Source organism: Diabrotica undecimpunctata, chromosome 8 (assembly GCF_040954645.1).
Source record: "Diabrotica undecimpunctata isolate CICGRU chromosome 8, icDiaUnde3, whole genome shotgun sequence".
Lineage (NCBI taxonomy): Eukaryota > Metazoa > Arthropoda > Insecta > Coleoptera > Chrysomelidae > Diabrotica > Diabrotica undecimpunctata.
The window spans coordinates 128768344-128791633 of NC_092810.1; the positions used below are offsets into that span (position 1 = coordinate 128768344).

General features: G+C 32.6%; 1 protein-coding gene across 4 annotated transcripts in view; it reads right to left on the reverse strand.

The window, feature by feature from the left end:
- Positions 1-1168: 1168 nt before the first annotated feature.
- The window catches only part of babo (TGF-beta receptor type-1 babo), a 100003-nt gene continuing 77881 nt past the window's right edge, over positions 1169-23290 (reverse strand). For 3 of the 4 annotated variants that reach the window (XM_072541031.1, XM_072541030.1, XM_072541033.1), the window contains 3 exons: positions 21941-22754; positions 21433-21623; positions 1169-19549 (listed from right to left, as the gene is read on the reverse strand). In XM_072541031.1, the coding sequence (XP_072397132.1) occupies positions 21440-21623; positions 21941-22754 (998 nt within the window). In that variant the 3' untranslated portion in view covers positions 1169-19549; positions 21433-21439. The remainder of the gene's footprint in view (positions 19550-21432; positions 21624-21940; positions 22755-23290) is intronic. The other variant, XM_072541032.1, reaches the window with a different exon arrangement.

A 23290-nucleotide genomic window follows, 5' to 3' on the forward strand; every position in this document is an offset into this window, starting at 1 on the left:
TTGTGGTCCTCTTCAGCACCAAAGGCAGATACAGTCACCTCTGAGCTGCCTAGATCATATGCCTAATTATAGGGGAGACAAAACCATGGAAAATTGAATGTTTTTTTATTGAAAAAAATATCAAAAACAGGAAGGTCGATTGTTGGGACACCTAAATTAGGTTAAGGACAGCACATGCCATAAAATTTGTCTACTGTTGTTCAACTCGTGGTCGTAGTTCTCCAATATTTTCATAAATCTTCCTTACAGGCTTCAAGATGTGAGTGGCCACCCGCTTATTTTCTTTCTTTCGTCTCCCAACAAGAAGTTCTTGGCGCATCTCCTATTTGAGATTCTCGCCAGGTAACCTAATCCATTAACTCTTGGTGATCTTAGGAACTTACTAATTTCTGGTTTTCCGTACAGCACTCCAATTTTTGCTTTGTTCCTTTCCTTCTTAGGTGGAAATATGTCGGCTTGAATTGAAACAGGGGGAATCCTTTCTGCCACACTTTTCAACCTTATACTGGAAAAGTTCAGGGCAAGCCACGCATATTTTTTTAAAAGTCTAGTGTCAAACTTATTTATGATGATGAGATAGCCACTGTAGAAAGCTGAAACCGAGTTGGAATAGGGTTATTCTGCCATTAAAAAAATTGCTGAGAATATGGGACTACAGACAAGACCAAATACCTTGAAAACTATCGCTAAAGGAGACTGATATAAAACGCATATACAAATGTCACACTGGATAGTCAAACATTGCTCCCGTTTCCAATTCGGTACCTAGGGTAGACAACGGAAATAGATGCAGTTAGAGCTAAGATGAACAGGTTACATGAAAAGAATTCCTATCAAGGAATGCCCATTGTTTTCTCTGGATTAACAGTGTACCTAAAGGTGTTGTTTGCTACTCTAAATTCTCCGAAGATTTTTGTTAATACACTCCTCTTCTAGATATTTAATATATTTTTTTGCGTTTTAATCGTTTGTTATAGTTTTTAGTTGTGTTCCCTGTCGAGTCCTGTTATATTTCCACATACTTTATTTTATGATTATTAAAAACCATTTCATATTGCTTTGCCTACCCATCCAGTAGTTTGAAATCAGCAATTTTCTTTGAGTTCATGCTATTGGTGCTAGATCGTCCACAAGGTAAAAACTTAGCTTTTGTTCTTCAAAACTTGAACAAAGTTTCTTCAAAAAATACCATTCTTTAGAGTTGGTACCTTTCATAAGTTAAATTAAATATGGAAAAAATTTCCATTTCAACGATTTCAAGCTGTTACAATACCTTTTAATTTGAATTCATTACCAATTATTTGAATCTAATGTTATGATTATTTAATTTATGCCTCCAATTACACAAGAGAACAACGATATAATAACAGACGTACTCTTCTTTCATGGAATTTTATGGTGTATTTCAGTGAAGGAATGTATAGATTAACGTACGTTGAAAAATCTTTTTAAAGTATAATAAACCGATTTTAGGCAGATATAATAGAACCAATATCTGTATTTAAAATTAAAATGTTCATTGATCGTATTCTATAAAAAAATCTGTTTTACAAAAAATGTTTAACTTATAATTATCTAAGCTTATGCATGTTAAAACAATAAATGTACAATTAACCAGAAATAAAGAGACCGACAAACTTTAATATAAAGTAGAGCAGATACGAATTATTTTTACTATTGACACGACTGTAGATTAACGATTGTTAAAATGGACTACGCAAATTTTTCGACAAACGAGAAGATGATACGTAGAAATCTTTACTAACAAACTGATAACATGTAATAAAATTTATTTTACTTTAACTTTAATCTTAAATTTGTTAGGAATAAACAGATAGGGTAAAAAGAGTACAGGATGTTAAGAATAAGTTGGCAACAGAAATGCAGAGGCTGCATTCAACAAACAATAATACTAAATTGGTAAACATTGTACATCAAGGTTTGTGTCTCCAATTCTTTTTAATATATAATCCGATCTTCAATAGAAGAACGTCTAGAGGGAGCAAGAATCAATGGCATTGTGATAAACAACCATCAATTCAAGCTAAAAACCACGCAATGTACAGTCAGCTATGTCAAGTTTATTTTGCAATAAACACTCAATCCTCTATTAACCCACATTGGCGCCGTAACAGTTAAACAGAAGATTAGAGAATCGTCGTTATCTTCTATTATTTGGTTAATAGTTTTTATAATATTAAACTTGATATATTAAAAAGATCCTAAACCAGGTGGAAAGTGGTAAAATCTTACTAATAATAAAAAGTCAACATTTTATTTACTGTACTTTAAAGTGAACATAAAGCTGGGAGAGGTACCTAAGAGGTAGAATCCTATTTAAAAAAAGTATATAAAAGATCATATTAATCTAGTATGTACTTTTAATGATGCACACATTACATAACCATCCATCTCTCGACGCTATCACTTGATGATTCTTACTACCAGAACATACCTTTCTGTCCAATGATTTTAGAATTTGGGGATGTTGAGCGCTATATAAAGATCTAACAGCGCTTATACACGGATGTAGACTACATTATTGTTATGAAAGAAAGAAGGAGAAAAAACAAATTTGTTGTTAAAACAAAAAGAGGAGAAATGGTTTCAATTGACAAACTATTGGAATGTATCACAGACAGGAAAGTTGACTCAGAGAAAGAGAAAGTAAATTGGTTCAAGAGTCATAAAATCAAAGTTTTAAAGAGTGGTCTTTCTTGTTCTACATGAAACCAGATACAGCAGAAGAAAAGGTAAAGATAGTAGATGTAGTAAAAAAGGTCGACTGCAGAAATCGTTCAAAGCTAAGGAGTTGCATTAGTAGTTATGGCCAAACAGGTAAACCACTATCAAAAAAAAAAAAAAAAAAATTAAAGATCTCAAAGAAATATTAAAGCTAGTACCACAAGATCTTATGGTACTAGCTGAACCAACAGCTGAACAGGGAGACTCTATTGATGATGTTGATGGTTTTGTAGTAGAAAATGTGGACTTTAATGAAGAGGATTAAAATTATTTGAAACACTTTTAAATGATATTAAAATTATTAATTATCTATTATCAAATATTGTTTCCTATATTTTGAATTAATAAAACATGTTTTATAATTAGTATGTGTATTAGTACTTTGTTTAAAAAAAATAATTATTTTCTTGTGTAATCTAAAAAGCAAAAAGCATTTATCCAACATTTTATTTTTTTTTCACAGAAATAATTGGTATTTTTTTTTAATTGTGTTGAAAAAGTAATTCCTAATTGTACTAATATAATGATATATCACAGGTATACTGTAATAAAACATGTGATTTGCAACAGAACATAGACTTTAAAGATATTTATCTTAAAATCGGACTTGTGTGGGTTAAATCTTTTTTGCATAACATTATCCCTATAAACATGGGTAGAAAAATAGATTGCCAACTAAACCACTCAAAGGAAATCCAGAGAAGAAATGAAATCATCCGAGAAGGATTCATGAATATGAGAAACATACTTTGCAACCCAAAATTTGCCATACCAATACCCACTAAAAGTTGTATATGGTCCCTGCTTCTGTTTGGCTTCGAACATAGACACTGAAATACCAATATAGAAGTGTTGTTGAGGATAAATCATCATTATCATTGATGATCAAAGAATTCAAATATTTGGGACCAATGATAATAGCAGAAAGTAGATATAATTAGCTTAACTTAAATATAATAGATAATACGTGAGAAGACTCAAAAGCGGGAGTAGTTTGGGTGAAAAGAGAGTTCATAGCTATCTTTAATAGTGAAACATAAATTTTAGGATACTTTGAATAAAACTTTAATTCAAATTTAAAAGAAAATTTAGTAAGTGATTTAGCGAAGTTATTCGCAAAACATTTAAGAGTAAAGTTACATTAAATTTAATTTTTTTTTCGAACTATTCGTAGTTTTGTTTGGAAATGTCATAATCCCATTATTCTAGTGCATCCTAGTAGTAGTCCAATAGTCTTAGAAAAATTGTATGCATAAACTGGCAAAAATACCGTGTAATATTTATTCGGTCTCTTATTTCCACCGAAACCGTGTCTTCTTTCTATATATAAATATGTAGTACATATCAATTAAAAATATAATTATATTCTTATTCACAATGATGGTTTACAACAAACTTACACTTGTATAAAAATCTGACATAAATTTGTACCTTGCAATTATAGCAGTATTTAAGTCAACTGTTTAAAAATATACTTTCAATATTGACAAAAGCTTTCTTATGGCTTACACGACAATATGGTATACGTTGGAAAAGTCCTCTATCGAAAAATGCTTGGTATAGTTAACTGCAAAAATATTTTCTCATATGTTTAACTGAAATATATCATAAATCTGTAATCATTGTAACTAGTAGTTTCTTAAATTGAATTTCAGCTCACCGATTGTAGCAGGTTCGCCCTTAAGTGGAGCGTACACTACACATTGTGTATCTCTGAACAGATAAAATTTCTTCCACCGGCAATATTATAATATACGAACCGTACATAGCTAATTACATAAACTATTATTAAATGGTATATTTCCATGTTTTTATATAACAATTCCAACAATTTTGACCATTCCCAATCACTTGTCAATGCATTTAAATTTATTTAAAATTAAACTTTGAAGTAAATTATAATAGTCGAGTTAATGGTTAACTCTTCCTGCTATGGCGCTGGGTGGATTAAGCAGCTCGGCGATTTCGCAGCCGGTTTTAAGCCCGGATAAAAGAGGAGGGAAGTGAGGCTAGTAACCTGCTCGCGGTAAAAGAACAAAGCGCTCCAGAACCAATGGTAAAGACTAGGATTTAACAGGATTAAACAACGACAACCCGCCGAGAACAATGACTAAACGAATAGAGACACCAAGAGTACTAAAAATAGGATGGTATGTAATGTAACATCATTAAATAATATAGACCAAGAGATCTTCATCATCGAGCCTTTTGCGTCCAAAGCCTCTCCTAATTTCTCCCAGTTCTGTCACTCAAGACCAACATTATGGAACATGGATAGATAAAAGGATCTTGTCGGTCAAGAGATCATAATGGAAGAAAAACACAAACTTGACATCTGAGCTATCTGAGACCAAAAAGAAAGGTATAGGTACAGCGGCAAGAATAAAACGAGCAAGCATACAACAAACGAGTTGGCATAATACTACATGAAAGATTTGAAAATCACATCAGTAACACGAAATATATTCATGACATATTATAAGTTACCATCAAATCGCAAAAGTCAAAACCAAGCGTGATACGAGTAAATATCAGAGGGAATTAGAAACATTTTATCAGAACTTATAAACACCATTAGATGAAGAAGAAGTAGTAATTTTTGGGGATTTAATGTAAGATTTAGTGATGAAGTTATACCGGGAATTAAAATCTGATTCAATGAAGAAAAAATAAACGAGAGGGGTGAACAAATGATACAACTATTTGCACAAAATAAACTCGGAATCAATAATACCTTCTACCCAGATAAATCACAACATAAATATACATTCGAAAATATGCTTCTAATGAAATACGAGATTACAATGATTTGAAACGATATATACAAAACTAAGAGTCAATTTACTAGAGGCAGCAGGGGAAGCAGTCGGAAGAAGGATGCTTAAAAGAGGAAAACGAAATACAAAACCTTTAAAATTGCTTCGTCTCCACTACACATATAAAATTCAAACTTCTGAGACGGTGACGGATATTTCCGGGACAGACAATGTATTTAAAAACAACATCACATTGGATTATTGGTTAATAATAAAATAAATCTGTTAATTTAAAATATACCCTAAAAATTAAGAGTGTGATTAAACTACCAAGAAATAATATTAAAAAATATGCAATTAACAAACCAAGCTATTTCGACGTATTGCTTCGTTTATTTCCCTGAATAAGAAAGCCTTTATAAAATATGCTACAGTTTTACTTCGAGGGGTAAATTTTTATGTACATATATCAACAATAATATGGAGGTCTCTATAACAAGTTTTGTGGTAAGCACTGTACTGAACACTGAAACATTTTGAGCAAAAATAAACTGAAACAGTCTACTATATTATTACTATGAATATATTAATGCTTTTTTCCTACTTCTGTTGTAATTATATATATTTTCGGTGTAAGAACAAAAATAAATATCGTTAGAAATGTGTCGTTCTGATTACACATAGAGACAAATGTATTACTGATCCCTTTTTTGTTTTTGCTTCTAATTAGATGAATCATATTGTGTAGTATGATTTAGTATATCGGGAAGAGGTCGGTTAACATCAAGCGAAACGAATGTCAATTCATCTACACGAATGGTAGGCAACCTGCTATAATATAAGCATAGCTAAGAAAATTTTGAATAACACTAGGCCCATACCGGTCTCTTAATACTGTTCTGAAGCTATTTTATTTGTGGTATCTTAATGGAATTACTATTTTCGTTGGGAATAAGCCACAATATAAGTTTATTTTTGACGTTTCATAATTTAATGTTTTGTATTTTGGGAACGATTTCCGAAGTGGAAATTGAAACGTCAAAAATAAACTTATTTTAAACTTATATTGTGGCTTATTCCCAGCCAAAATGGTAATAACTAAGAAAAAGCGCGCGAATTGCATGAATAACGCATATCATCTTTTCGAAAATATATAAATTGAAGACCAGAAACAGGATCTGTTCATGTTTAATTATTTAGGCGTGCTTTATCTAGGCTTTGAGTAGGTTGTATATAAAGATACAAGTCTCTAGAGACCGAGTAGGTGCGGCATAGTCCTACTATTGTTATACATTGTCTCAGGGGAAATAAGGAAATGTTATTTCTTTTACAAGAGGTAACCTATGTCCAAATATGGATAGAAAAAGATCTAAGAGACAGCTAGTATTTTTTAACTTCTTCTTCTTCTTAACGTGCCCTATCAAGTCCCCTTGACGTTGGCGATTATCATGGCGAAACTGTCTCTGTCTTGAGCTATTCTAAAGAGTTGCTCAGCTTTCCTCATTCCTGTCCACTCCCTGATATTCTTCAACCAAGAGGCCCTGCGTCCTTCGATTTTACCCATCATAATAAGTTGAACAATATTATATCGGTCTCCCCTTACTACGTATCTAAAATAGGCCATCTTTCTACATTTGATGTTATCAAGCAGCTCGCGAGCAGCATTTGTTCTCTCAAGGACTGCCACATTTGTCAGCATAGCCGTCCATGGAATTTTTAGTATACGTCTGTGCAGCCACATTTCAAAGGCCTCCAGACGATTAATGGTGGATATTTTTAATGTCCATGCTTCGACACCGTATAAGAGGACTGACCAAATGTAGCATTTAACCATGCGCTTTCGAAGTTGAATTTGCAAGTTATCGTTACAGAAGAATGACTTAATTTTTAAAAATGTCGTGCGGGCTATCTCGATTCTACGTTTTATCTCTTGATCTGGATCTAGTTGGTCAGTAATATGGCAACCAAGATAATTAAAACTGGACACTCTTTGAATTATATGACCATCATTTTTTAACTACAATGAAAAATGCCAACAAAGTGACATATAACTGTCACTTTTCTAGAAACGGGAGAAAAGCAGTATATAACAGATATAGATTCTTGGGAACGTAAAGGAAACATTCTCACATTGATGAAAGGAACACCATAAAAGAGAACCATAGTTCACCGAAAAAGAATAAAACAAGTAAGAATGCAGAGAGCCACACTCTAAGAGAAATGAATAAAACTGTTTCGAAAGGCAATCGGGAGAGATTTAAGGAAATTTAAAACCGATAATAATAAACGTACTATACAGGAAAATAACAGCTTAAAAGTTCTACGTAGAAAGCTAACGAATGGGAAATGCGAAATTCATAAATTAAGAAACAAGCAAAATGAAATAATATGACGTAGAGACGAGTTAATCCAGCTCGTCGAAGAGTTTTACGAGGAATTATATGGAAGTAGACGAGAAGACCAAACAGGAATACAAATAGCCATTTCAAAGATCATGAATCAAGGTTCCGAACTAATGCCAGAAATAAAGGTAGATGAAATTCGACAAGCGTTAAGAAAAAGAAAAATAACAAAGCCCCAGGAGAGGATGAAATTGTAATAGAAGCAAGACTACGGCTTCAAAATCAAGAGTGGCACAGAGACGAATGGAACGGTCTATGCTGGGAGTGACGTTGCGGGGCCGAATAAGAAACGAAGATCTGCGAAGGACGAGTATTGCTGATGGAAAGCATAGCGGAACTAAATTGGAATTGGGCATGACTCACGATGGACGAGCAAAATTACAAATTGGAGGCCAAGAACAGACAAACGTAGTAGAGGAAGGCCTAAGTCCAATGGACGTGATAAATGAAGGCTGGATGATGATGATATTATCGTTCTAACGTTTCTAACGACTCGCGGCTCTTCGTTAACTTGTACTGTACTACTTATTTTAACCTTTTGAAAATATTAATACATTTGTCATTAAGTATAAGTCAAATAACAATACAGTAGATGGGAAAATGATATTTATAGTCACATTTCAAACTGAAAGTTCAATCCACCAGAAAGTCTAATTACTCTTTTAGGCAAATGTCATTTACTGGACTTCTCGAAATACTAATAAATTATTCACTAGAAGTTATTTTTAATTTAGCTTTGGCAACAGACGTTGCGGTGGATAAACTGTCATGGTGAAAAGTAAATGAAGTACGTATTTCACAATCAAGCAAATATACAGATGAAAGCGCCACCGTGACAATTACTAATCAGTAGGCTTGTATTTATATGAAATTGTTTTTAGTAATATTACTGAGGTATTTCTTGTTAAGTCTTTTTAAATAATAGTAAATGAGGAAAACATGAATTCAGTAGGTCAGTCTTAATATAATATGTTTTAGGAAAGATTATCTACTGCTTGACTGATAATAGGCACATCGTTAGTAATTAAAAAGATACTATATTACTAGTTACCTTTTTAAATACTACGTGATGAGTAGCTTTGCTACAGATGTTAAGTAATACACACAAAATAGTAAATGACTGGTATATGCAATGTAAAGTAATAATTGTTTTCGACAGATCAATTTCAGAAGTACCCTACCTCACCAATACATCTATTGTCATTGTTTGACAAAAAGTATTATCGAAAATGAACTAAAAGACTTGACTGTCATTGAAAAATGACGTCAGTAAATTTATCAATATAAATTGTCAATACGTTAATTTGCAATGAGTTTGTAGCGATGCATGTTATTCTATGAGTGTTCGATGGTGGAAATGATCTAACGTTCTAACGTTTGTCTTCCACAAGTGTGGAACGTCTTTATTTTCACTGTGTTTAAGATGTTTTTTCCACTTCGACAAGGTTTTTCTTTAATTTTGTTTTCTATCCTGAGTTACGAGATGATTCACGTTTTTTTTTATTTTTCTTAAATACTTTAATAAAATTATCCGAATAACCATACTTCAGTTCCTTTATTTGATATAATAGATGGTCACTCAAACATTCTCATATAGATTGATATAAGGTTGAATGCTCGAATAAATGATCTTTGATCAAATAAAAGGCAGATATCGAGCACAGTTTATTAATTAAATCTTGCCCAAGTACTTTCGCTTCCTAGAACATCTTCAGGGGCATGTCGCCAATTTTGGACTATCCAACAATCCAAGAATGTCATAAACATAAAATTGTACATTACACTACACTACACAAGGACAAGGATCAGCATTGTTTATTTGGACTGAATTTGTTTTAAGAATATACTAAAATAAATAAATTTCACAAAAACCTTGTTTTTTAAATGTAATAAAAATCGGGCTTCAAAGAGTTAAGAGACAGCCATATGAAATAAAAATTAACGGGGACTACTTCATGTAATTAGATACGCTGACGATACAGTAATTCTGTCAAAAAACATTAAAACTATATACTCCAAATTCTGCTTGATTGTATTCACGTAGAAAAGGAAATAGGCATTAAAATAAACTCAAACAAAACCAAATTTTTAGTCTTCGTCGTAACCCACATCCAGATGCAGAGCTTCAATTAAATGAAGTCAAAGTTGAAAAAGTTCACAAATTTACATATTTGGGACTGTCATAAGGGACCAACTAGATCCAGACATAGAAATAAAACGAAGAATAGCAATTACTAAAACTACGTTTATGTAAATGAAGACATTTCTTTGCAATGATCATCTCAGTTTAAAAGTAAGACAAAGAATGGTTAAGTGCTATATTTGGTCTGTACTTTTGTATGGGGCAGAAGTGTGGACACTAAAGTAACAAGTATGAACAGAATTGAAGCACTGAAAATGTGGATTCATAGACGGATACTGAAGATACCTTGGACAGCAAGAAAAACCAATGATTAAGTACTAAGGAGGGTCAACAAAGATGGAGAATTGTTAAAGACTGTTAAACACCGAAAAATGTCTTATATGGGACATATATTGAGGTGAAATCAATACAGAATACTACAACTATCCTTAAAGGTAAAATAGAAGGCCGTAGAAAAGACAAAAAGTAAAGTAAAATCTCACAACTAAAAGCGGCTAAAAAATGTTAAGAAGTGGGTACTATAAAATTTATTTAGTAAGGCTATTTGGGGTGGGGGTAATGCCACATTACGTCACATACGACTATCTGGTTTAATGACAAGAATCGCCCAGATATGCTTTTGAAATTTTCATTTTGGACCAGATTCATGTTTAAAATACCACTCTGTGAGTCGGGCCTGGCTAAGTAAGGGGTCGTTAAATCATAGAACGGGTGCTTGCATGATCTAAAAACCCTAGCACTAGACCTGACCCAGCAGGTTACACGAACTTTTTTTCATTTTCTTTACTTTTATTATAAGGGTCCTAATATTGACTAGCAAAGTAAATGTAGTAATTAAAGGGAAGAATCTGGTTAGATTTTCAGTAACTTTTTTGGGTTTAAATTAGGCTTTTAAAACTAGTCTCTTTCGTTTTGAAACAGACTTAAATCTACGAAATAAAGATTGTCCAAATGGTAGGCAAGGTACTTCTGTAACTATCCTTGGAATATTCGAAAATAATGATTATTTGCACTGACGACTTCTTCAGAAAATATGCTGGGAAAACATTGAAGTAAATAATACAAGCTTTTATTATTCGTATTTAATATGTTTAATGTGTACATTCTGTACACAACAGTGTACATAATTTAGTGTAGTGTTAAATACTTTGTTCGTTTGCGAAATATAATAAAATCATGTATGTAATATGCCTCTCTTGTTGTCGTCAGTGCGTAAGTCATGGACCCACATATTTGTTATTAAAATATAGTTTGTTCATTTGACTTTTCTGTACGAAAATGTGGATATACTTCATTTATAATAAACTGGCGGTAACATTTAGACTATTTGTTTTATTTAAGGACTCCTATGGGTGTATACTGCTGTAACACTGGCAACGTCGGACAAGAGTACCAACCCACTATAAAAATTCTACTATACATTGAGTGCGTTATAGACTTGAACTTAGTAGTCAGAATATTACGGTATTGCCAGTATATAATAAACGATGACATAAAAAAACACTTACTTGATTGGCAGTAATGATTGTGTTACTACAAAAAAAATAAACAACATGACTGTTTGCTTTGTTTCATAAATTCGATTTGCACTTTTACAAAACTTGAAAGTGTATAGAAAATTTGTTCGTGAAAAGCATTTTAAAATCTTCAAACAACCAAATAGCTATATATTAACAAAATGCATCGTTTTTTAAACAGAAAATCTGCAGAAACAATTCGTTTAAAGTAATTAAATAAAATATGTACAGAATTTGTGCAAAATACTTCGTTTAGAAGATTATTCATCAGTTTGAAAAGTTCGGCTGTACTAAGTGCAGATTTAAAAACTGCTGCCCATCAAATCTACCTCGGGAAAAAAAATTTAGTCAAGGATGAGAAATTTTTTAACATCTAAAGATTTTTTACAATCTGTGTCACAATAAAAACAATTGTAAAAATAAAATTGCTTGTTTTACAATGTCAGAGAAATGTAAAGTCCAGTGACCAAAGCATCCTAACACAAATATTACCTTGTATACCAGTGGGATGCGCACATACACAGATACGCGAACACGAATACTAAAGACGACACAGATCACAATGGCTTGGCGCTGTTGCAGGGGTAGCTTACACTAATGTAGACACTGTCAGGAACGGTTTGGTAGGTACAAGGGATCATACTGCTTCAATCTCTTCGCTTGTTGGTTGTGGAGAAAATTGTATGCCAGGATATTATGATGCACGCGCAACCTGTTTTGATATTGTTCAGAAATTCTTTTACACTCTTCAGAGACTGTTAGTACCTGCAGATCTCTATGTAAGGCGTCATTCTTGATATACCGAGGGGCATTAGCGATTGTTCTTAGATCTTTGAACCACATGACCAAACAGGGTTTATTATAACTTTGTATATCAGCGGTTTGTTATCGATCGATAGGTGTGAGTTTCTTGTGAGAGTACACTAATCGATCGGTTGAGTTGACATCTTTTGGATCTTTACCAGGTTTTTGAATAAGTATAATCTGTGCCACTTTCCATTGCAAAGGGAAGTAGTGCAGACTTAACATAGCATTGAAGATCATTGTAATTATTCTGTAGCAATCATGGGTTAGTTCTTGAAGGACCTTACCTGTAATGAGATCGCATCCCGGCGCCTTGTTGAGTTTTATCTCATTTTTATTATCTGTTTTACTTCTTTAATGTTAAATTGGTAGTTCCATTTGATATGGAGCGTCAAGAAAATATTGAAGTGGTTCTTCTTGTTCTACAGACACTTTTCTGGTAAATGGACTAAATACTTTCGAAGGATGTTCTGCGAATTTTTCGGATTTCTCTGTATCTGTTCTTGCCCATTTACCTTTGGCATTTTTTAAAGGAGGTATGACGTCTTGTGGCCCTTTTAATTTTCTCGTCGCTTTCCATAAAGAATAGTTTGTATCTTTGAACGGCATCAGATTTTCTAGATAAGGTTTGGATTCCCTTATTTTTTTCTTAGTAATTCTGTTTAGGTTTGCTTTGTTAATAGGTGCGTGTGTGTTTTGCCACTTTCTCCTTAGTTTTCTTTTGTCTTTAATAAAATTTTTGCACTCAGAGAATAATTTATGTTTTTCTTCCATATTGTCTGTTCAGGAGTAGCACTCCATCCGGCCTTTTTTATGGAAGTAGTAAGATATTGTACAGCGTTTTCAATTTGTATTTCTGTTTTGAGTGGCAAGTTCATTGATATTTGTTCTGTAAGTGCACTTCGAAATATGTTGCAGTATGTTTGGTTGTTGGTTAGAACTGGAGGCTTACTTCTGAGTATGACTTTGGAGTCTGGGTCAATTAGAATGGGAGAATGGTTTGACGAAAGGTCCCAGCATGATTTTATTGCGCAGTAGTTAAGAGATATACCTTTAATTACACAGAAATCTAAGAGATCGGGTATTTTATTTGAATCTGTAGGAAAAAAGTTGAATCTCCTGTAGATATACATTGTCGGTTGTTTCCCATTATTGATTTCAGACGTTGTCAACCCCTTGTTGTGATTACCCTAGAGCCCAGTGGTAATGTTTGCAGTTAAAGTCTCCTCCTGCTATGGATTTGTGTCCACGAGATCTAAAGTAGGTATTAAAGTTGTTTTCGTTAATAGATTGGCCAGAGGACAGTAGACTGCAGATAAGGTAAGGTTGCCTAGCCAGTCTTCAACGACTGCTTATTTAACTGATGATGTGCTTATGATGATGATGAACTTATTTAACTCATGATGTTTTCTATTTTGATTTGAACCAAAAATTAAGGAAACTTTCTGTGCATTATCTGAAACGACGCCGTGTTCAAGTAAACAAATTGCTGACAAAGTTGACTTGAATTAAAAAAACACTGAGGCATGTTTTGAAAAGGGAAAACTACCATTGTTATAAAGCGCAGATCACTCAAGAAATATTTCCTGATGATCATTTTAAACTAAAGGAATTCTGTGAAATTATTATGTAGAAATGCAATGAAAATAATAATTTTTGGAAGAATATTTTGTTTACAGACGAGTCTTCCTTCAAAATTTACAAGAAATATAATCCATCCGTTGTACGTTAGTGGTCTCAGAAAAATAAGCATTGAAACGTATCTGTGCGTACGCAGTATCCATAAAAGTTGAATTTTTGGATTGGAATTTTGGGAGATCATAGTATCGGTCCTTTTTTCACCTTAAGGAAATCGTAACGTAGTAAAATATCTTCAATTACTGCGAAATCAAATTATTCCTGCACTTCAACATTTTCAAATCAACTTAAACGAAATTTGATTTCAATAAGACGGCTATCATTCACATACACAGGCCGTTAGAGATTATTTTTAGTGAACGTGTAATTAGTACACAAGGTACAATAAAATGCCCCCTCCCCCCATAGATTTTTATTTTTGGGTGATGCTAAAGACCAAGTTGTACAGGTATGAATTCGAGCGAGCCACCAACTTTAAGCAACTGAAACAAAAGATAATCGAACTTTGCCAAAACATATCAGCAAATTAACTCAACGCCATGAGAAAGGCGTTGTATAATAAAATTGAAAAGAATTAAATTCTTAATACCTTAAATTTTTTTATAAATCTTAAAATATGAAGTCGTCAGTCAACCAATATCTGTCAATGCTTTGGAAAGTAGTTTTTGGGACTGAAAAGAAAACACAAATTAGTGTGTGACCTCTTCTTGACCTATTGATCGCTACTCACAAAAAAATTCGAGCGGAAAAATATTGGCAACACAAAAAGTTACGTAACTAAATGATGGATTATAATGGCAATTAATATTATCAAGCATTAACGCTTTAGTTACCACTGAATCGTTAAAATCGTCTGATTAACAATAGTCTTGATTAAATTAAACAACCAAAACACCTACAACAACTAAAATTAACTAACTATCAAATAATAAAACACTGAAAACTTTTATTTCCAAAACTTCCACAAAATTTATTATCACTAGAGCTGTTTCGGCAGAGTGCCTTTCTCAAGTGATCTATTTTTGGCATGCATTTACACTATTACGATATTAAAATAGATCACTTGAGAAAGGCACTCTGCGAAAAAGCTGTAGTAATCATAAATTAAAATCAATTTTGTGGAAGCTTTGAAAACAAAAGTTTTCAGTGCTTTATTGTTAGATAAAATGAATTTCCATCAAGTAACGGTCGAATCCATCAACTATCAAATAGTTGTTTAATATTTAAAACTTGTATTTTGCCAATACGTTCTGATCAAGGACGTTGATAAAATGTTAAATAAAGTAGTTCTGATACTACAGCTGCGATTAAGAATCATTAAATATTAATTACAAAAATAAAATGCTTTAAAGTAAAAAAGAAAGCCAAAGAATTTGACTATTATGACAAAATCTATTTGATTGCTTTAGAAGATATTAAATACAAATTATACCTGCAGATTTGTGACGATATTTAGAGAAAAACGTATAAATAGTAATAATTTACAATATATACAAAAAATACAATGTTCATTGGTTCCCCATTAAAACTAGGATACAAAAACGATAAAAACTAAGTGACACGATTTTCATATATCATTTAATTTAAGGTTAGTATTGTGTTTTAACCGGGAACTAATGAATTTTACTTAAATATAGATAAAAAAGCCAAGTTAGATTTGATCTAAATTCGTTAAATAATATGTTTAAGGTTTTTTGTTTGCAACTCTGTATGAATATTATGCATTTACAACTTTTAAAAATATAAATATCGTTGTTAATATTGAATTAATTTTTTCTCTGGAAATATTCTTGATATTTAATTTGAAATTCTATTTTAGTGTAATTCCTATTAGATCAGTCTAACCAAAAATATAATAATCTATTGATGATGGTTAACACTCGTGTTTTATGTTCAAAACAATTATTTAAAACGTAATAAAACATATATTTCCATGACTTTTGAAGTCACCCTGAATTCAACAGTGTAATTTAGAGCATACAAAAAATGTTTGTCACAACGTTTTAACAGTCCAATAGAGAATTACTCCCATGTTTTATATTTGAAGTACTTACAAAATTTATTATAAACTGCAGACAAAAAACTTGTTGTTTATTATGCAATAATAATTGTTGCAATAACTTTTTTGTTTATTAACTCATTTTAATTTAGCGTTTCTCATTTTGTGTATCTTTTTTTCCGAAAAAGATGTCTGTTACAGCCAAATCTCTAAATAGACAAGTTTAAAGTTATGAGCAAAATAATGAGTTTGACGTTGTAATTGTTTATTTAAAAATAGTTCCACTAAAAAATTGATGAATCCTTAAATGAGACAGTATCTCCACATACTACACATTTTAACTGTCAAACCCGTCTAAAATCAAATATCACAATTGTAGAAAGTGACTCATGTTTTGATGAATTTTTGTAGGTCAGTAAAATTGGACGTTTACCCTATAGAAAAAAATATTCTTGTTCCGACAAAAAGAGAAAATTTAATTATTATTTAATAAACAAATTAATGGATTATTGCAGAATCTGTTTAATCTCTTAAAAATTGACAAAAACCTCCTTCTTCTGACTGTTCAAAGACTGCATTGAGATAGAAGACATATCTCATTGTATATGAAATCAATTTCAATAATTTGACTTGTCTATTTTTATGGCAAATGTTTTGACAAATATTTGAGTTCTAAGAAAAATGTAACGTTGTCAGTGTGTATGATTCAACTTGAAGTTATCTTCAATGTTGTAGTTAATATCTTTCTCTAACGGTAGATAATGTCTGCGATCAACAACATCATCGCAAATTACGGCGATGTAATTGCCAACAACGACATTGTTCGGGTAGCGATTTTATTGTCTGTTACCTGTACGCCAGTTTCATAAGCGCATTGACAGGAGTTTCATACAGCAGAGAACAGAGTTGTTTGTAGTATTGTTATTAGTGAAGGAGCTTTTACGTCTATTTTTTGTGAATTGTGACTAATTTAGTTTAATTCAATTTGGTGACAAATAATAAATATGACTGATAGTAGTATAATGAACCGTATATCAAAAAGAAACGTCACAATTTAACACCCGAAGAAAAAACTATAATGGGAAATGTGTTTAAAGCACTTAGAGCCAGAGAACAAAATATAAATGTAAGCGATGTAGTTACATTGTGTACTATTTTGACAGAAGTTTCGAGGGCTAGTAAGTACAGAGTAATTAAAACAGATCATGAAACAAACGATAATCATATTTTGAAGATTGAGACGAGAGGAAGGAAACAAATAATATTGGATGATACAACCAAACAGGCCATTCGTCGTGCAATACACGAATTTCATTTCAAACAGAATTACGAACTATAAAAAGAATTGCTTCTTTCTTCAATCTAATGAAAATATTCCAAAAATACCAAGACCAAGACGCGTTTTGTTACGTACTTCACGTGAAATGAACTTTAAAGGTATTTCAAGAGAAAGAGGAATAGTACCCCTATTGAAAAATAAGAAATTATTTTATGCCGCAGAAAGTATCTGAAATAAATAACAGAATTTTGAAAAGATGGAAAAAAAACATATACAGATGAACTATGGTTAAATGAAGGACATATTGTGACTAAAATTTGGCAGGATTTAAATGTGAAAAGCAAACGACAAGCTTTCTTAAGTGGTTTGTCGACAGGTTTAAAAGCCCCATCTGGAAAGGGAAAACGCCTTATTATTAGCCATATTAGTTGCGACTCAGGATTTTTTAAGGAGGTTTAAATGCATTTGTTTCTAAAAAGACTGGAGATTACCATGAGGAAATGGTTGCAGATCATTATGAAAAATGGGTTTCAGATATTCTGTTAAAAATCGAACCAGTTCGTGTAGAACAATCGTGTAGAACAGTTATCAATCACTAAATGGAAAAAAGGCAAGATTGCGGATTGGCTTACTAAAAAAATATATGGTGCGAAAACTAGGCGTAATTCTAGTTCGATTGCCGCCATACCATTGTGAGTTAAACCTGATATAACGTATGTGGGCTGAAATAATAATGAAGTAGGAAGGAATAATGTTACTTTAAAATTCAATTATGTAAAAAATCTGCATAGTAGTGCCTTCACCAATGTGAACGTGGATAAAATGTATCGAGCATCTAGTGAAAGAAAAGCAGAAGAGGTGGAATAACTTCATTGAAATTACCATGGAACCAGCAGTTGTGGATCTAGGCGAAGATACTACTGATGAATCTAAAGATGACATAGATGGCTCAGATTAGATTATGTATAATGTTAGTTTTTATTTGAACATATTTTTTATATTTTATGGAAATAAATATTCTGTTACTAGTACTGCTTCGTACCAAGTTTCAGTTGTACCTGTGTTAAAAGTTACTAGACGACCCTTTTTCTAATCCCATGTTATTAAATCTCATTTGACAAAAGGAAAATAAATTTAATCCTTGAATCAATCATAAGTTTATTCATTTAAACGAATAAATGGCTTTTCCCAAAAAGCATTTGTTATAAAATCCTGATTATTTTTTTAATAAAAACCGCACGCCTTTGACTCGTCGATTTCCTTTCCCCTCAAACCCGCAAAGGTCTACATTTAAAATATAAGTCACATTCTACAATTTTGATACTGTGCCGTATACAGTTGTGTGGAGTAAAAAACTAACTTAATTGACGTATATACGATTCTTAACAAGGGGTAGTTACATATTAATTCATCAAGACCGATTAACCAATATATAATGAAAAAATTCGTAGGTAGAGATCTTATGGTATCCAATTTTAGAAAAGAAATTAAACAGAAAGTAGAGAGGACAACAATAATACGACTAATATTATCAGAAGACTCAGACCATCTAGCAGTTCTAAGTCACAAAGAGATGAAATCATGATGTTTCTTATATATCAATCTGCTCTAAAATAGGTAAAAAATTATTCTCAGCATCATTATTTAGAAAGGATTGTTACGTAAAGTACTGGAAAAACACACAACGAATTTGTTTTCAACCCTTAGATTAGTCTATATCGAAGTACATCACTTAACAGATGTTTCTTTTATATTTCAATAAAATTGATTGTAATGTTTGTTCCACTCCTTATCAAATTTGGTTCAATAATCATCGTTTACGGTTTAATGAATAGTAATAATAGTGACTAAAAATACGCAATACTGTTCATTCAGAGTGACGGCAAAAACCGCAAAAATACATTCACAATAAAAATTCGGTACGAATCAAAGTAACAACATAAAAAATGATAACACAGAAATAACTCTTAGTAAGAAATATAAATAAGTATAAAACAACTATAGATAAAAAAGGGCAGTATTGTTTCTAATATCGGAATTGCAGAAAATCTCTTGCAGTAGTTGTTTTTTTACACTTTGCAACATTATATAAATCAACAACGTGACAGAATCTTAAATTCTAGTAATGTTAACGCAAGATCTAACAAAACCATTAATACACAATACTTAGCACACACAAATACTTAAATTACTTCAGTATAAAAGAACAGTCTATTAAGCAGTTAAAAAACAACTGCGTCAATCACATTCTCTCCGATGTAAGAACCTAAAAGTAAGAAAAATACATTAATAAGTAATTTAAAGACAATTAAAGTAATCAAAGAATGGAATAGAAAACTGTGTAAAATTTTTTTAATTCCTAGCTGAACGCTTTCGGCTTACAAAGCCATCCTCAGAGCTATGCTTCGTCCCTTTTGTCTGTTGATGCACATGTATTTTGCATTGATGCACATGTCTCCTTCACATTGGTGACTGTGTTTCCCACAATGTCAATGTCATCTGCGTATGCTAGTAGTAATTTTGGTCCATTTACTGTCAGTAATTCTGTTTTAAGTTGTGTTGCTCTTACTATTTTCTCCAGGATGATATTAAAGAGGAGAGGTGACAGCGCATCTCCTTGTTTCAGGCCACTGCTTATTTCGAAAGATTCTGAGAGTTTGTTACCTATCTATACTCTGGATCTACAACTATTCACACATAACTTAACAAGCTGGATAAGTTTTTTTGGAACTGAAAGTTGTGCCATTGCATTCCACATCTGATCCCTTTTAATGCTGTCGTACGCTTGCCGGAAATCTATGAAGAGATTATGGATAGTTCCATTGAATTCCCATCCTTTTTCAAGCAGCTGTCTTAGAGTAAAGATCTGATCTATGGTCGATCTATGTTTTCTGAAGCCGGAACCCATAAAATTTTCTACGAACGGTGTCAGCCTACTTAATAATAAGATGTTCGATAAGATTTTAGATGCCGTATTAAGTAGGGAGATGCCTCTATAATTAGAGCACTTGGTTTTGTCTCCCTTTTTATGGATGGTGATTATTACACTTTCGTGCCATTTTGTTGGTATTTTCTCTTCGTTCCATATAAGTGTTATTAGTTTGTGTATTTGTCTATGTAGAGTTTCTCCTCCGTACTTAAGGAATTCAGCCAGTATATTGTCAGAGCCTGGAGCTTTTCCGTACTTTAATTTGTTAATTGCTTGCAATGTTTCATCTATTTTGGGGTCCTCTACCAGTAGGTCCACCCCAAAATATATATTTTCTCCATGTTCTTCCTCTTGATGTATGTTTAGTAAAGTCTTGAAATATTCTTGCCATGTTTGGAGCAGTTCTTTTTCATTTATTATTAATTCATCATTTTTTCATTTTTGAACGCAACCACTCCCTTATTTCTTCTTTATTGTCAGAATTGTTCCAACCCAGAACTTTACTTAAATTGACTGACAATCTATTTTATATTTTTCTTGACATTACTTCAGAACTGTTATAGCAACAGTTCAGTAATACATAAATTAACAACCATAGAACAACATCCACTTTTAATGTTGGATATTCTAACATTCTTTACCAAAAAACGGACATCGATTATAAAATTGCTGATTACTTTTGGAAAGTGACTATCACTCACAAAAAAACAATGAAAAATATTGTTTTACTACAATGCTATTGACTGTAACGGGTTAGCTTCAATTTGACATTTTTAGGGCCCTATATTTTTATGCCCTGACCTTTAAGTCAAGGAGGGACAGACTATAGTCAAAAACTAAATGTATCCCTGCTACATTTATTGAACAAAGTTTAATATATAGAGACTCTACAATTTTGTTAAAGTTGACTTCTCTGTTTTATACATTGTACCAGCATACGAAAAGAGAGCAGGAGGCATTGGTGCGAGCAGAAAAGGCAGCTGCTATCATCCGCCCTTTTTATTACACTAAATAAAAAGCTCGGATTTCTCTCTCTCCCACAACTTTTTGCTACGATTTTTAAACGTTAAAGCCCGGCAATAGGGCAGGTAAAAATATTGGGAAGTGTTGACAGTTTATCTGTAAAAATTTAGCAGTTCATGTGTTAAAATGACATTACCTTTTCAATTTGATCCAGTTAAAGTGTTTAAAATTATAAAATACTAGTAATAAAAACTTACCCATCTACTATATTTTTAATTCTTCAGAAGTTCTGAAATTAGACAGTGTCTTTTTAATCCTGAGTGCAGTAAGTCTTGCAGTTGCATTATGATACCAGCATTCTTTCATTAACTTTGTCATTACATACAATGCCTCACAGCTCTGCCAACGGTTAGGGATGTTGGGTCTTTGTTTATCCCCGCATACAACCCTAAAATAACATTAAATTGAGGAAATAAGTACTTACAATATGTTTACTTAAATAAGAAAAAAATACTTTCACCGAATTACTTTATACATATCTTAAAATAACTGATAAAAAACATTTTAGACCCCTATAGGAAATGTCAAATCCTCATTAAAAAATGTCTGCTCTTGTAGTTTAATAATATAGAGAGCGAGTTGTGAATTGTGACTTCTGGTCATAATTTTGGAACAATTCAATATGAGGTAAATTTCGATTTAAATGGGATAACGCATAAGAGATTTACGAGAAATAGATAATAATCAGAATAAGGTAGAACTTACCTTTTCATTTCCTCAATGGTAGGGTCGGGAGGTACAGCGTCATGGAAAGGCAGCTGATATTCATCATATATACCTCCCACATTACATCGCCTGGCGATTTCCCAAAATATTAATCCCAAAGCATAAACGTCTGCTCTCTTGAAAGAATCAAACTGATCAATATTCATGGATTCATCTAAAACCTCAGGTGCCATATATCTTTTGGTGCCAACACGATTATTAAGAGGGATGTCAACAGTATCTGTGGTCACATCATGTCGCACTGCTAATCCTAGATCACCAATAGCGCAAGTACCGTTAGATTTTACGAGAATATTCTTAGATTTAAGATCTCTGTGAGCAATAGCCGGTTTTCCTTGGGTTCCCATAATGTCCATGTGTAAATGAGCGAGGCCAGTGGCGATGGATAGTGCCATATGAATCATACCACTGCTGTCTAATGTGTTTCTTCCCAGGAAATCGAATAAGGAGCCATGTTCATGGTAGTCTGTTATTAACCATAGTTGCGTCCAGGTACCATTGTCTGAAATTAGGAGAAGTACGAGAATTTTAGATAAAAATATTATAGTTATTTTAAACTTACCCTTATTATCAGCGGCGATAAAACCTAAAATATTATCATGTCGCAACATGACAGTCTGGTAAATTTCGGCTTCTCTAAACCAAGACCTCTCTTCTCTCGAGCTAAAAATCTTCACTGCGACGTTCTCCCCTCTCCATCGCCCTTTCCAGACTTCACCGAACCTTCCTTGACCGATAATTTCCACAAGTTGTATCTGGCGAGCAATACTTCGTTGGACCAATAACGGCAGACCTGAAAAAAGATTTGATTTAAATTTAAATATGACAATATTACATTTTTTTTACAATTGTTAACTAGAGACTTTTTCATGTGTCATTATTATCCTAATATAATCCTTATACTAAAAGAAGAAAACGCATTTTCAGAAGAAATAGCGATTGAAAAGTGTGTCAGGCATAGTTGTGTACTGCCCTTGTACATCATTGCATCATCATTGGAAGTATCAATGGCGAATATAAAAGTAAATGGTGGAACCATCAACATCATGCAGATTACACTGTTCTAATAGCCGAGTGACTGAAATACCTACAGCACATAGTTGATAGTATTACAAATAGTAGACATAGATTAGTAGATGTTAGAAAAACCGCTTATTTCTCACCATAAACATAAACACATAATGAGACGAACGATACAACTGGCTTCAAATAGTAATACAAGAGAAAATGCATAGCAGTAGAGGAAGTAAAGGTATTTCCTGGTTGAACAATTCCAGGACCTAGTCTGAATGTAGTCTCGTTGAGAATACATAAAAAAATACGAACAGC